Here is a 16,066-nt window from a genome sequence, read left to right as displayed (position 1 = left end):
TGTGTTCATAAGTTTGTTTAGTAACTGCAGGACAAAATTCTTTCAGTGAAACACTTCAAATTTGTAATGATATTTGCCTATAAAAGTGTGGTTTTTATTAATATTTACAGTCACAAACTGAGCAGCGCACCTATAATGCATAACAGATAAATGCAAGATTCAGTATATTACATTTGTTCTTGAACAGTTTTTTACATTAAGGAAAACTTCCCTACATAAACGCTGTTATGGAAGATGATGCTGAAACTGAAAACTGTATAAATCAAGCATCTAATATCCTTATTCAAGCACTAAGAGATGAAACTTCAACGCAGGATGAAATATTTTGCATTCTTATGCACTTGTCACCATTCCTAGGCAAATATCTTCCATTTGATAGCGAACTTTCGCCTGCTGGATCACTGGGAAGTCAATCAAGTATTCGTCGAGGAAAAAATGAACAAGCACTTGCACAAAAATATCAAACACTGGAAAATATCAGGTACCTGACATGGACACTTGCAAATTACTACAGTTTAAGGATTAAAGATGTATTTTCTGGAAGTATTAGGTCAGATAATGAACAACCACATCTATTAAACAGTCCCACAAAATCATTTTTGACCTTGTGTATTCAGCGCATACAAGTCCTCATCGGGGATAAGCAGGCTGAAGAGAAGTTTCGCTCAGCTGTTTCATGGCACATGGACCATTTAAGAGAACACAGGTTGTCAACAGACCTTAATCCCTTGACTAATTTATCACAGACCAAAAGCGATTTTATCTGTGTTGCTACCGATGCAAAGTCTTTGATTAAAGATATTCTTCCCAGTTTGATGTGTGGCAAAGTCTTTAAAGAAAAACAACATGTTCTGGAATTTATCCAAGACACTGTTCTGGAGAAGCTGTCTAATGGATTACTTTCCCTTTCAGACTCCGTAGGCTCATTGAACAGCCCAGGAAACAAACCAAAACCATCTGCAACTTCCAACAAAAGAGCAGAAGAGTTTTCATCAGCGGTCAACTCAGATGAAACTCATTTTCCAACCCAATTGCTTGCTGACTTTTCTGAAGTTGTAGAAATCTTTCTAAAGTTGGAAGCATTTTTGAAGTCGTCCGATACAATGCAAGTGCTTGATTACAGCACGGGCAGCAAAAACAAAAAGGGTGTATTGAAACCTCACCCATTTAATTTGCCGGACCTGGTTCAGTCAAGCCACCGTATATCACTGAATAAATTAAGCTCTAGTGCACGATGTTGGAACTGGCATGAGTGCATTAAAGACATTGTACCTCTTCTATCAGCCGGGATTGCACAGTGTGTTCAGGAGGTAACACAAACCTCTCTTGAAGAGGCAAAGGAAAAATACAAAAGCTTGCTTGAGTTAGAAAGTGCCCCTGCAGCTTCAAGAAAACTACCAGGCACTGCACACCCTTTGGAGTCCATAAAATGTGTCAGTATGACATTAAATTGTGTTGTTCACCTTTTACCCCTTGCAATTCTTGGTGGACACAACAAGCAGATGACAAAACTCCAATCAGACTTTCTTGATGTTGTAAATCAGAGTCTAAAAAATTTCAAGCAATTTTTAACAACATTAACTGATGACGTTCCTGAAAAAGCAAGTCCAGAAAATTTGACAACCATTCTTGCAACTGCATGTGATATTGTGTCTGTTGTACATCACTGTGCAGTCAAAATGCACCATGATAACCGCCTGCCATTTCATGGGTCTCTTCACCTTTACAAATCACTTTGTAATCAAATGTTACAACTGCTTATTCAGTACCACAAGTCTAAGTTGTGTACACAAATACTACATGACCCGGACAGCCACCATTGGTCTGATCCTCGTGCTTTTTACGAAGGCGAGCGGTGCTTGTATGCTATTGAAATGTGGCATTTATACATTCGCGATCTTACTGTTGATCTGAAGTCAAAACTCCCAAGTGGAATGGTCAGGGAGATTCTTTGTGATATAGTTGGTGAATCATTAAGTGTTTTATCAGACAGATATTGCAACTGCAAACCATCACACAACCGAAGCAAGCAAATATGGCAAGATGTCCAAAGTGTTTTGCTGTGCTTCTATGATATTATGTGGGAAATAGTTGATAAGCCAACCAAACTGTGCCCAGCTATATCACACTATCCTGAAAAAGGGAATGAAAACCTGATAAAAATACACTCATCCTTATCTGATATGTTTGTTTGTGGGATTGTGCTTTCAGCGCCAACAGAAGAATTGCATGATGTTTTAAGGCAGCTGGATGCAGAAGACTTTGGCAAAATGAACACAATGGAATGGTTGTCATATCTAAACCCCACAATGTTTCAAGCTGATTGGAACGGTATGATGTCCTCTCTTTCCGATCAAGCAGAAATTTTGCTTTGTTTGAAACATTCGACATTACAAAAAGACATGTGGATACCTCATATGCTGCATGTATTGACTATGAGGAATTACTTGCTTGCAATGAATTTAGTCACAGGAAAAGTCTGTCTGCCATCTGTGAACTTGACGAAAATCCAATCTAATGTTCTAGGTGCTTTGATTGCTAGTGACATTCTGCCTCAAGTCATGATGGCGGCCATTCAAGCCACTCCTGCATTTTCAAATGCAACATTCCTCAACCTGGAATTTTTGAATTGCAGTGCTAACACCAAGCTCCAACCCTGGCAAGTTATCGTAAAACAGATAGTTATGCCACTAATTTTTGATGCTTTGTCCTCCGTTGTTGGTTTTCTTTCTTCGCACGCTTGGTCAGCAATGACACAGACAGTAATTGATAAACTACCTGCCAACTTCCGATCTATGATACCGAATGCTGACATAAAAGACAAGGAATGTCTGAAACATATTTCCCTATGCCTTACACTCAAAGCTCTCAGGGCCAAGGCATACTCAATGCCAACTAACTTAATCCAGTTTTTCAGACAAGTGGACAGCTTCTTAGGTGCCTCCTCTTCTCAAGTTCAATGTGATTCATACTGGTGTCATGTACTCCTCTATGCTTCAAGAGCTGCTCTTCTCAACTTTCAATATTGGCAGCAAAGCCTTGGCATTGATGTTGAGTCGGTGATGGGAGCAGATCTTCTTGATTTGTCTGGTTTATTGGTCGGAATTAATCAGTTTCAAGAAATGATTAATATCAAATATACAGTGGCTGGAATATGTGTATCCGACGTTATCACCTCTTTTCAACAAACTCTTGTCAACATTTCTGACCAAACTGCAGATTTGAGTAATGAACCTCACCAGCATGATGTCATTGAGCACGACCTATCCACAGATGAAATAAGATGCCTGCAGTTTTTGTTTGAACTTTTGTTCAAAAACACAAGTACCATTGCTGAGCAGTGGAATGTGAAACTGATTCCTGTCAATTTTGTTGGTAAGTTTTATTAAACTGTTTAATTCATTAGTTTAAAACTTGTTTAGTGTAAATGTAATGTGCTCAATTTCCATTTTGTTGAACTCTATTTAAATAGCCCAAATTAAAAACAGCATCTCAATTTGATTTTCACTGTATTGTTAATTTTAGTGCTTTGTGATTTTGCAGCAAATCATGTTAGCTTAGAGCCAATACATGATAAGCTGCAGACAGGGCACACTGTTTCGACCTAAAAGGTCTCATCAGTGCAGATGGTGACGAGAGATCAGCCTCATTGGCTAGTGCAGCCATTCATGTTAGCTTGTTTTTAGTGAACTACCATTTTATAAGTTGCAGACAGTGCACACTGTTTTTATAAGGTCATCAGTGCAGATTGTGATAAGAGATGGGCCATATAAGTAAATGTTGTCCCTTATGTTCTTCTGTCATTGCTGTGGCATCGAACAGGCTGGTGAGACATGGCTCTTGTCACCAGCTGCACTGATGGGACCTTTTAGTCAGAAACAGTGTGCATTGTCTGCAGTTTATCATGTATTGGCTTGATACTTTTATACATTATTATTCCAAGTCAAAACTTATTTGCTTTATTCTCCAGCTGACCCTGGTTTAGGGTCGTACTTGGACCACAAATCTATTGCTGAAGTCAAACCAGATTGGGAGGAGCTTCTAATACAATGCTTTATGTCAGTTAACGCTGACATCATCAAAACCTTAATGAAGCATCGGGCAGACATGCAAACCAACGCACATCTTACTGACCAAGAAAGAGACTGGGTGCAATTCATAAAACAAAGTTTTTTAAATGCCTCAAAACCTGTGTAAAGATTTTTTGTTTGCTATTAAAGTTGAATTTGGTGGTTATGTCAAATTATTAGTTTAGTGATGTGACACAGTTTATACATCAACATAGTCCATGCCAATTTTGTTTGCTTTTATTTTTTGAAAATCTCTTTTCTGTGGAGTCATTTTCTCTGTTTAGTGGTGTCAAGTTGCAGTAATTAACACAAATTTAAACTTGTTGAATGTCTGTTTTGTTTTACTTTACGTTTACACACATCTTTAAATATCTTTTTTTTAAACTATTTTGCATTAATACAGTGTATTTAATTTGTTTCTAACTCATGCACACTTTTTCTGAATTGTATCTGTCACCTCTGCAAAATTTCGTTCTTTTTGTACTTTTGAAAGCAGTAATTATTAAATTGTGTGTTACTGTCTTAGAGCTTGGGAGTGTGAATCAGAAAAATAGAAGCTTATTTAAATCTTTTTAAGACTAAAACCAGCCATACTCATAGCAATAAAGTTGCACAACACGTTCTTTTCGCGTTTTTGCCTGAAAATCTAGTTACAAAGAAAGTCATCAGCTTAAAAAAATAGAACGACTGGTCCAATAAGTAAAAACAAGTTTGATGGAATTGTTTATGAGCATAAGAAAACACTCTAAATAAATACTTGTTTTAAATACTTTGTTTACTTTCTCAACAGTTGGTGTTTTGTGGCAAATCTATGAAACAAAAAATTGAATGGATTTGATTCTGTGGTCACTAGTTTTCGAAAACTAAGTTTTTCAAAAATTACTAAATATCATCCATCTACGTTTTCAGCATTACCAATGAGTTAATTAAAATGTTAAGGGAAGTAGTTTTTATGACTTGCAAAAAATCGCACAGTGACGCAACCGTTTTTCGTCACGGTTGATTGAGCTGGAGTTGAACTGTTGACAAAAATGTAATTAGTTAATTTGTTTTCGGGGGGAAGACAAATAAAAGGAGGACACAGCCTGCAGGCTTGTACGTATTGATTAGTTTACGGTGTAAAAACATACAGGCAACGTTAAGGACATTTGAACTTAAACTATTTGTTTAGAACTTTTAGAGGCTTGTAGTAGTTTGTAGTTGACTATGGAACAGCCACACCAAATTCAAAGGCGAGGAATACATGTAAATCAAGAGGAGTTAATGTGCAAAAATGGTTGTGGATTTTATGGAAATCCACAATGGCAGGTAACTCATCTTTGTTTTGCGTTTTACATTAAAATTCACTGTATAATTAAATAACATTTTATTTTGCTTGGCAAAGAATTTAATGACTTGGAGTGCCAATGGTTTTGTGTGTAAAAGTGGTTTGTGCTTGTCAATTTCAATAGCAATCAGAAAACGGATAAATCTATGCATGTAGGCTAAGTTTTTAGTCTATGAGATAATACCAAACTGAAAACAAGTAATGTCAAAGTCAAAAAGTACTTTAATTGTAAAATATTTGGTATTCCAAAAATCACATCCACCTTGCATGTCAGGCATGTCAGGGGTTGCATGTCAGGCACGCAAGAACAATCTTCCAATTAGAAAATATAACATTATTGGGTGAAAAGGGGGCTCCTCTAAATTAATGAGTAGAAATTATACTGCGGCTGCACCACATTATGAGTTGTTGTGTGGCAGAAGCTCACAAAAGTATACTCTGCAAACTGTGGGTTTCCCTGTGACTGCGGGGAAGCCATCTACATGTGTTAAGTAAAAATGGTGTGGTTAAATGTCTAGTCCCTAACTTTAAAATACTCTCATGGTTCGCATTGTACTTTTGTTTCACAAGGGCTACTGTTCCAAATGCTGGCGAGAAGTGTACCAACGACAGCAGCAGCGACAACAACAGCAACAACACCAAATAGATGCTGATCATGAGTATGCCAAAAAGCTCCAGGAGCAAGAAAACCAGGCTGTTCGACAAATCAAGACTTCCCCTGCAGTCAATAGCTCTCCAGTGCATAGAAACTCTCCACAACATCAAATCGAACAACCAACAACACCAGAATCTACTGGGTTAGCAAGGTTAGGTTTCTACTTTTTGGTAACTGCAGCATATCTGATTGCCTACTTAAACAAAAGGGGATATTTTTTTGGGACAAGTTAACTTAAACGTTATATTAGTTAAATTAACCTTTGCTCACAGCTTTTGCTTATTATACTGACCAAGCCACCTAGGGGTTGCATGCTTATGAAATTTTCTTCAAAATAACTTAATTCAATTTTATTTAGTTATACTTTGCATGTAAATGTTGTACATGCAGGAAAAGGTGGTGATTAGTTAAACAAAGCTGAACAAACTTGTGTTATTTTGTATTGTTATGCAGGACATTTTCAAAGTTTGAGGAAAAACGAGGTCAAGCCAAAGGGTTTCGAAGTCGCACTTTGAAAAACTTCTTTTCGCCCACCCAAGAATCTTCGTCGAATGCCCAATCTTTTTCTTCAAAATCGCCACTGTCCATGAAAGCATCCCAGCATGAAAGTATGAAAAAAATCTTGCCAAATAACGGCCTTATAATAACCCGTACAATTGATGGCACTACTTACTTTAAATCTAATAAAGCATAGAGATGGAAACTGTTGTTGTAAAACAAAATAAAATCTCCAATCCTATTCTAATTTTTACAACAGCTGAGGAAAAAAATGTAGAATGGTATTCATCTTATAGTATTTGTTTGTAACTGACTCTGCAACATTAATGGGAAATAATTTCATAAGTCTGTTTTATTTTTGACATGCCTAAAATCATGGTGTGTATTTGATTTCAAACAACACAACCAACGTTCATTTAACCCTTCGTTAAAACAAAATCATTGCTTTTAAGTAGAATACTTTGGGCATAAACTGCTATCATAGGTTTTAGGAATATACATTTCACCTAAATATTGTGTGTGTATTTAGAACGTCTTCAAGCTGGATGGCCAATGGCAGGAAGACAAACAAGTTTTGAGAGCAAACGAGCTCATTCCGATTTTATAGACTTCCTGAAAGCTTTCCGTGAACCACCAGCTAAAGATGTGTTGAAACAATGCAAGCACTTCATGGACAGAATAGCAGAAAATGAGGTAACAATCTGCAGACAGTGCACATTGTTTTTACTAATAAGGTCCCATCAGTGCAGCTGGTGACGAGAGATTGGCCATATTGGCTAGTGTAGCCATCCAACGGCACTCCAGTTTGTTAGGAGTAACAGGGTAAAAACCCAAAGGTAACAATCTATATGACATTTTGTGGAGGATGAATTGCTTATTTATGGGTCCCCTTCCCTGAAGGGGACGCATCTTGATTTCACTCAGTTTTTTTTTTTCTTTTTTTTTCTTTTTTTTTTCTTTTTTTTTTTTCTTTTTTTTTTTTTTTTCTCCGGTGAAGTTTGTCCATGCACTTTTGGCATGAAATCTTTGATGAATTTGGATGAAACTTTCACAGATGGTAGATATATTTATGCAGATGTGCCATTTGCTTTGTTTGACTTGATAACCCCAGTATTTACCCCGCTAGACCCCAAAGTGTAAAACGTTTTTGTATGTTGCTGCGCACCACAAACAGAAAAATTTCTGTAGTGTAATAGTATAATAAAGGCACCAGTACATATGGTACATGTGTTTGTGCATTACTTGGTGGACGTTTTTGCACATACCAGTCATAGGGGTACCTTATGACGTCAGAAGCGTTGACGAATGTTGTCAATAACACCTCTAGTGGTTAGAATCTTAAACATTGTTCGATTTGGATAAAATTTTACATGACTGTTAATTGGGTCATCGTGGTTTCATATTTTACACTTTTGGGTGTTAAACCCCATCAGTTACCCCACTGACCCCCTAAAACGGGTGAGTTTTTTAAACATTGTCAGAATTTGATGAAATTTGGACAGCTTATAGAGTGTGCTATTTATAGTTGTTGTTTGCTATGTTCAACCCTGTAACCCCAATATTTACCCCACTAGCCCCCCAAAATCGGTCCATTTTGTAAACAATGTCAGAATTGAATGAAATTTACATAGCTTGTAGAGTGTGCCATTTATAGGTGTAGAATGTTGTGTTCAACCCTGTTGCCCCAATATTTACCCCACTAGCCCCCCAAAATGGTTCAATTTTTTAAACAATGTCAGAATTGTATGAAATTTACATAGCTTGTAGAGTGTGCCATTTATAGGTGTAGAATGTTGTGTTCAACCCTGTTGCCCCAATATTTACCCCACTAGTCCCCCCAAAATGGTTCAATTTTTTAAACAATGTCTGAATTGAATGAAATTTGGACAGTTTGTAGAGTGTACCATTTGTAGGTGTTGGTGTTCTGTTAAACTCTGTAGTACCTATCATTTACTCCACTAGACTCCTACAGTCATGTACAATTCACCATTAATAGGACCTGATTGATGTGTTTTAGCCTATTTTCTCACTATTTAACACTTTTTTCTCAGATAGTCATAAAATAGAAAAACCTTATGAATGGAATGAATTTAAATAGTCTTTACTTCATAAATCATATTTATTTAGGCACAGTACTGATCACTGTGTCTGATGATACAATGCCAAACTTTCTCATTGTAATCTCTTGAAATGCATTATTTACAACTTTGCATGTGTGGGGACCCATGAGTTTCTGCTTGCGGAAACAACTAAGGTTATAAAAGACAGTGGATGATATGGGACCCAATATAAAATAAGTGTCGGATGTAAATATATGTTAAGAAATAGGTCACAGTGTCTGTGCAATGGCAATATGTGCTAAGCCACCCTTCTAGTTTCAATTAGGAAGTAGTGATCTCTTGCTCCTATGCTGTTTGTCATTGTTAGTCCATATGTTTCCTATCACACAGCACATGTTTCCTGCCATTCATTTTTTCATTTTAATTGGTTTCTACTATAGCATTAAATTATAGACGTTTTGTATTACTTGTCATATTTTGGAGTACTTCGTGCAACTGTTAACAAATTTAGGGCCATCAGACTGTTTTATACCATTAGCGTTTAACAAAACAAGTTGAAATCACAACCTGTTGTTTCAAACATGTCCTATTGAAGCATGGAGTATTGTTTCATTCATGTGCATGTTCTTTCCTGTTTCACTGTGTTGTTAGACAATCAGCTACATCAATGTGTAAAATCAAAGCTCAAATTAGCACTGATGTCCTTGAAAAATATACATAACATCAGCGGTGGGGTTCAAAATTTTTGTCAGCCGGTTCTATCATGAAAGTAATATTTTTCAGCCGGTTTTGTTACAAAAAATCCATTGACAGTAACCAGTAATGCTAATCAGTTCGCTGATCTCATAAAATTTCCTGAGACGGGTCTATAGAACCGGTGCGAACTGGCTGAATCCCACCACTACGTGACACTAACCTTGCATTTTATCAAGCAGGAGGCTACAATTGACGAGCAGTCAGTGATGATACAAGACTTTTATCAAGCGATGAGTGATCGTCTTATCTCGCATCCAGTGTTTAAGCAATACACGAATGAAGTGGAACAAGAAGGAATAATGGACAATATTGAAAAGTTTCTTATGACTCGACTTTATCGCAATGTTTTCTGCAACGATCAAACTGATGATGAGATTGAAGACCTTAAAGTTCAGGTTAGTGCTGTATATGCTTTGTATTCAGGGTTGCCATCGAAATACGGACACCAAAAAAATTAAATTTCATACGAAACGAAACAAACATTTTTGAACAAATCTTTGCATCACATGCCATATTTTTTGCCAGAAACAATCTGTTCCAGAAACTCTTTGTTCGTTAAAAAACTTCGCACATCTCATGACACTGCAGGTCTTGGTTTAATTTTACTTGTAGCAGGGATTTAACTTGTAATTGTTGAAAATATGACACAATAAGGACTCAAGTCAAAAACAAGGACATTTCGTAGAAATTTATTACAATACATTTTTTCTGAGACATAGCCCTTCAAAATAAGGACAAATCTTAGAAAGAAGGACGGTACCATGGTTATATTACTCATATTTTTTATATTAACCTTACAAATTAGAAGTCCATTAGTTACGCTGTTGACAGTGTTGCGGGAAAATTTATAATAGGGGAGTAAGGGGCTTACAGCTTGTTGCATACAGGAAACAATATACATGGACTTCAAAAGTAATTTAATCATAAACAAGTGCCAAGGAACAGGTGTATATAGAATACACAATGTAGACCAGGGGTGTAAAACTCGTGGGGTTCGGGGCCACATTGCAGTTTGAAAATTATACCGAGGGCTGCATGTGATCTTTATTCTAGTTTTATACACATAAACAACCTTTTCGCTACGACAGCCGCATTGCAGATCCATATTTTACCAACAGCCGCCAATTACCTGCTGGTTTGTGTTTTATAATTACATAAAGAAAAGGGTTTATATTATATATATACCATCTATTGATGCCCTAAAGCCCAGAATAATTTTCAATTTGATGTACAGAGTGAGCTGCACAGTGTGAAGATCAGTTTTAACTGTTTATTACATCATAATCTAAATTGTAACGCTTGTGATGCCTGTTTTTTGCATTATTTGCACACAATAGGCCTACGAAAATTTTGACACATATGGCTACTTGACTGGGAATACTCTTTTCAGTACCACAAAATCTGTTCAGAGCAGTTTGAAAATCAAAATATTTGGCAAAGGAGTTTTAATTATGCCATCGCCGCCAGTACATGTATTTTTGTAAACATGTTCATGGCTGCATAAAACTCGTCTCTGCGGCCGCATGTGACCGCAGGATTTATTAGTAAAATTTCTGTAAATGTCTGTTTAAATAATAGCTTTTGCTTTGAAAAGTAAGAAAAAAATATCACATGTATTGTTGAGTGTTCGTGGGCCGCATTGGGGGGCTTTGTGGGCCGCATGCGGCCTGCGGGCCACGAGTTTGACACCCCTGATGTAGCTGTTTCAACAATCACTGTTGTCAACCTGCATTGATGATGACAACTGAGATGTTGAAACGTCTGCATGATGTTTTCTATATACACCAGTTCCTTGGCACTTATGTTTATGATTACAATAAATCTCATTTATATATATGATCCACCTAACATATTTACAACCATTTCATTGCAGACTCGCATTAGAAACCTCCACTGGATTACAGCATCAATGCTGGATGCTAACATTGATGAAAACTGTCCAAGTGTTACTGAGTGTACAGACAAAGCTATAACAGGTAAACAGCAACATGTCATGTTCATGCTAACTGAAGCTATGACATGTGTTATCGCAAGCACTGCATTCACTGAATAGTGGATAGCAAAGATAAGTGGAAATTTAACAGATAATACAAATTTACAGCAACAGTTTGTCATCAATCAACAACACGTTACATATTTAAATCAGGAGTGTGCAACATTTTTTACCAGGGGGCGACATAACAAATTTTGGACATCAAGCGAGGGCCATACAATTTTTTTTCATGTACACAATAAACTTGAAATTCTTTCAAAGCATCAATACATTTATTTTTCTGAAACGAGTTTGGGCCGCAACACTAGCTTTCAAAATAAAATAATTTTACTAAATAGACAAAGGGAATTATTACGTCACATTCTAGAGCAGTGGTAAACTGCTGTATGGCCCACCATTAGAAAGCACTGGTTTAGAAAAAAAAGCTAGTGGAAATTTCCAGAAGATTTGCATTTTCCTCTGAATCCGTGTGTTGGTGAGGGCCACACTAAATGGCTTGGCAGGCTGGATTATGGGTTGCATGTTGCACACCCCTGATTGAAATGAACACTGTTTGTTGCATCATTAGTAAAAAGCCAAGCCTAAAAAGGCTCAAAACCTTAAAATACGGCAAAACATCCAATATCACATGAATGTACATGCATTGGTGTGGATATCCTTTTTGACGTTAGCTTACTGACTTACAATGAGTCATGTTGTGTTTCAAATATTGTAGCATGTGACAGTTGCTAGCTTTTGCTAGTTCCCGTACTCTGCCCCTACTGTCGTCCCTCCGTTTGCGCCAAAGTGTTACTCATTCACATGTTTGCCAAAGAAGTAGATTGCAACATTTGGGTGTGTACTGTTTAGACATAAAACTTTTGTTTTTTAGTTTTTGTCATAAAACTTTTTTTTACATTTTTTTGAACTTGTTTCTGTGTGAAAGGTGTTTATCAAAATTAACCTATTTTTTCAGCAATTATTGAAATGGATTCGAAACGAGCTCCACAAGATAAACTTGCTTGTATTACCCGATGCAGCAAGAATATATTCGAAGCAATTAAGAATACAAAGGTATGCAATACATAATTTAATAGAAGTATGTTGGGGTAGCCATCACATTGCCTCAATTGCCTGAGTGAAACAAGTAACCAAATTATTGTCACAAGAACTGTTACGGTACAGATAATGTTTACCTTAAACCAAATGTTTTTTAATGATGACACAATTAATAAAGAAGAAATACATGTGCCTATTTTGACATTATTAGTTTCTGTCAGGCATAATCTGCAAACATGCATTTGAGAATAGGATTGAAACAAACAGTGTAAAACAATATTTTGGTAAATTTTTGCATTTGAGACTGCTTATTTCAAATTTTAACTACAAGACTGGTTTATGCAGCTATGTGTGGTATCACCTTTCTAATTTGGACACCTACCTTTGAAAATTTTACAACCTTTGTGGGTGGTATTATCTGAGTAATATAATACATCAGAATACGTTGTGGGCATTTTTTAATTTATTTTCGGGAACAATGAGTAGTCAGTAGTGGGTAATGGACTAAATTGGCTCAAAGGTGCTGATATAGATTGTCCAAACCCATGACTTGCCCAACTAGTTCCCATTGTATATCTTTTATTTCTGCAACTTACTTTCTTACAGGCTGATGGTTCAGCTGCGAGTGCTGATGAGTTTCTTCCTGCACTGATTTACATAATACTGAAAGCCAACCCACCCCTGTTGAAGTCCAACATTCGATATGTGACCAGGTTTGCTAATCCTGCGCGTGTCATGTCAGGAGAAGATGCGTACTACTTCACTAACCTGGTAAGAATTATTCAATTGTTGATTGGGCATGTTATCACTGCAGATATAAAAAAAATTTGAAGTTGGAAAAACATTTTAAAAAGTAAAAAAGAGGGTTCAAAGGTCAACCTTATGCACTTAAAGTTTGACCTAGTGAAATACGAATGGCAAAATCTGCACACACTTTTATGGACATGGCAACAATGTTTTCCTAAAGTGTTCTATTAAACACTGCACAAGAATGTCCATGCTGCACATAATCTGGTGTGTGGCCACAGCGTGCACATCTATTGTTGCTCACACTGGCCCCCAGTGTACTCAGGAAGCTTGTGTGTATGTCCAGACCCATGAAAATCTGTGATGTACATAAACTGGTGTGTGGCCACAGCGTGTATATATAATGTAGCTCACAGTGGTCCTCAGTGTACTCAGGGAGCAGGTGTCTATGCCCAGACACATGCAAATATAACTGGAGGATTGTACCACAGTCACCAATCTGGCACTGTCATTTAAACCCCTGTTACTGTTTCATTTTTTTATTTCAGTGTTGCGCTGTTTCTTTCATTGAAAACGCCGAGAACGGTTTGAACGCTTCAAGTTTGTCGCTAAGCCAGGAGCAATTCGACGCGTACATGAACGGGGAGATCCCCTCCAATACACAGGAAGTGGACGGACAGGAAAAGAAAATGTGCCCGGGATTAAGACTCATGTATCAGAACCTTAACGATCTGGCTTCACTGCATGAAAGGTGGGTTGAATGCGTTGCGAATTTTAACTGCACAAAAGTACATGGTATTTTGTGTTGTGGTGAATATCAGTATGTCAAATCTGTATGAAGCATGGTGCATAAAGAAGCAAAATTAATGATTTCTCGTCAAATGTCACTTAACTCGCGTCATCTAATGTCACTTAATTTAATTGTTTTTACCAGTCATAGCTATAATATATACCATTACAAGTCACTAGATTCTGTATGGCTCCTTCAATGGGCCTGGCGTAATGTGATTTGTATATGAGTGTGCCGTGATCGCTGGTCTGCACAGAGACGCTTCAGGGCTGATCCCTGTTATGAATTTATGTCCATCTTAATTGCACTAAAAACAGAACGAATACATCAGTTTATATTGTTGTAGAACCGACCGGTTGTTCGAGGAGGCGACGGAAATGCGACAAGGCATTGAGCGTCATTCAGAAAGAATTAAATCCGAAGTCAACAAAGCTCTCATCCACAAAATCCCCGATCTGGACTATCCACTTTGCAGTGATGGATCGATGACCGACGGCTCACCCACTTCATCGTCTTATAACGACCACAGGGACATTGACGCGTTTGCTGGGCCCAACCACGTGAACCAGCATACCGCATTAGACGACGATATCACACACACTGAACATTTGCCCGCCCCTCTGCTACCGACTGTGATATCGCATGAGTAGGATTTTTGCTCGCTAGTGGGTGCTAGATGGAACGTAAAGTGGAATTTGATGCGTGCGCTGGTGAAACAAAACACGTTTGCTCATAGAAGAAGACTTACCGTGCCGTATAGGTGACAATTTTGACTCCACAATGATTTCTTCCATGTTGGCCTTTGTCCTAACAAATTTGCCTAGAAACTAAAACAACGTTGATCAAACTTTACACCAATATTTAGTTAATCATTTTTTTGTAATATTTTAGGCAAACAAATTTCTTTTTTTGTGCAAAAATACTGCTTAACTTTTAGTAAATAGCAGAACCTATTTCAATTTATGATCAAATGTTATTTCTTAACTTTACTGTTGGCTTCGCAAGCTGCAATCTTTGATAAAGAGGATTTTTCAATACAAACTTTTTTAACATTTTTGAAAACGATAGAAACTCAACAAGAGTAACTAATAATCAACCGTTACAGGGATTGTTGAAAGAACCCCGCTATTGTTTATTTGATAATGAGGAACCGGTTGAGCAGCATTAACCTAAAGGTTTACAAACTAATATGGACATTTAAACTTTGGTTTCATTTAACCTTAAAAGAAGCTGGCCTTCAAACCTAATGTTTCATCTAACTTAATTTTCATTTTTAAGCGCGCTTGAGAGTGCTTAGCAGTGTTAGTTGTTTTTCGATTCATATTAGGTGCTTCCTTGACCATATTGTTTCAATTGTTTCGTTGAAATTTATGGTCGTCAGCACTTTATCACTAAAGATTTCTATATTGCATCGCTCTATACGTAGTCGCTTATACAAGTTGTGTTGTGTAGTTTATCTGCATGTTTATCGACAAGTGCTTGCTTTGTTGTGTGTCGTAGAAAATTCAATTTCGTCTCGATATTTAGGATTTCTATGCACAGGCTTTACACGTGTATCTTTCCTATTGGTTTAAATTGATTTTGGTACATTAAATATTTCTCTTGTTTTTTGATTGTTCTTGAAATAAATATCTGTTGCTTTCTGATATTTTTCTCTATTTTAGTGAGAACAATCAAGTTGTTATGGTTGATTGTTCCATATCTGTAAAAAAACGAATGGTTCGGCGCGCCTGACCCATATACAGGCACAAAAAACCTTGATCGGGATTCGTCCCCGGGAGTGTCCTGGGTTCGAACCCCGTGAAAAAAATAGAAAAATTTTTTTTTTACTGTCATCAGACCCTACAGTTTTTGAACACTGGCGCTTATGCCGCAATGCTTGCTGCCCTGAGATGCGGTTCTTAGAAACCTTGCTGCCAACGAGGCCAAACTTGTCGTAATAATTTAGTCCTAATAAGCACTCATTTGTTGCAGTGCGTATGTATGAAAAATCAAGTGCGATATGCTTCAGTCGTAAGTTCGAATCCCATCCATGGGCGCCGGCAGAAATTTTTCCAGGGGGGGTCAAGTTTTGACAAAAACACACTTGCATGGATAGATTACTATACCTATTAAGTATTTATGTACATTAG

The 16,066-nt window shown here is 37.2% G+C and overlaps 2 protein-coding genes across 5 annotated transcripts; both read left to right on the top strand.

The window, feature by feature from the left end:
• The first annotated feature begins 40 nt into the window (after window positions 1–40).
• On the top strand, window positions 41–4,592 carry LOC145213520 (uncharacterized). Of its 2 annotated transcripts, XM_080081830.1 has the most exons (3): window positions 368–481; window positions 913–3,375; window positions 3,971–4,592. In XM_080081830.1, exons 1-3 carry the CDS (start codon window positions 436–438, stop codon window positions 4,195–4,197), a joined length of 2,736 nt encoding a protein of 911 aa, XP_079937956.1. In that variant the 5' UTR covers window positions 368–435; the 3' UTR covers window positions 4,198–4,592. The 2 variants fall into 2 exon arrangements, with proteins under 2 accessions (XP_079937955.1, XP_079937956.1); XM_080081829.1 differs by having other exon boundaries at window positions 41–3,375.
• Window positions 4,593–5,072: 480 nt separating this feature from the next.
• On the top strand, window positions 5,073–15,580 carry LOC145214037 (rab5 GDP/GTP exchange factor-like). Of its 3 annotated transcripts, XM_080082464.1 has the most exons (11): window positions 5,094–5,165; window positions 5,242–5,378; window positions 5,968–6,203; window positions 6,506–6,660; window positions 7,080–7,243; window positions 9,543–9,761; window positions 11,240–11,342; window positions 12,315–12,412; window positions 13,004–13,168; window positions 13,693–13,895; window positions 14,281–15,580. In XM_080082464.1, the coding sequence occupies exons 2-11, from the start codon at window positions 5,277–5,279 to the stop codon at window positions 14,582–14,584; spliced, it is 1,749 nt and encodes a 582-aa protein (XP_079938590.1). In that variant the 5' UTR covers window positions 5,094–5,165; window positions 5,242–5,276; the 3' UTR covers window positions 14,585–15,580. The 3 variants fall into 3 exon arrangements, with proteins under 3 accessions (XP_079938591.1, XP_079938590.1, XP_079938592.1); XM_080082465.1 differs by having other exon boundaries at window positions 5,073–5,378; window positions 9,546–9,761; XM_080082466.1 differs by lacking the exon at window positions 5,094–5,165 and having other exon boundaries at window positions 5,182–5,378; window positions 5,968–6,194.
• The last annotated feature ends 486 nt before the right edge of the window (window positions 15,581–16,066 follow it).

This window comes from Phallusia mammillata, chromosome 2 (assembly GCF_965637545.1).
Source record: "Phallusia mammillata chromosome 2, kaPhaMamm4.hap1.1, whole genome shotgun sequence".
NCBI classification, from domain to species: Eukaryota; Metazoa; Chordata; class Ascidiacea; order Phlebobranchia; family Ascidiidae; genus Phallusia; species Phallusia mammillata.
The sequence above is the reverse complement of the archived record's forward strand: the minus strand, read 5'-3'. Positions and strand labels throughout refer to the sequence as shown.

Excerpts from the sequence above, each read along its gene's own strand:
- LOC145213520 (XM_080081829.1), top strand. The coding sequence starts at position 228 with ATGGAAGATGATGCTGAAACTGAAAACTGTATAAATCAAGCATCTAAT. Across the intron at positions 3,376-3,970 it reads GATTCCTGTCAATTTTGTTG|CTGACCCTGGTTTAGGGTCG; the intron begins GTAAGTTTTATT and ends TTTATTCTCCAG.
- LOC145214037 (XM_080082464.1), top strand. The coding sequence starts at position 5,277 with ATGGAACAGCCACACCAAATTCAAAGGCGAGGAATACATGTAAATCAA. Across the intron at positions 6,204-6,505 it reads GAATCTACTGGGTTAGCAAG|GACATTTTCAAAGTTTGAGG; the intron begins GTTAGGTTTCTA and ends ATTGTTATGCAG. Across the intron at positions 13,896-14,280 it reads CTGGCTTCACTGCATGAAAG|AACCGACCGGTTGTTCGAGG; the intron begins GTGGGTTGAATG and ends ATATTGTTGTAG.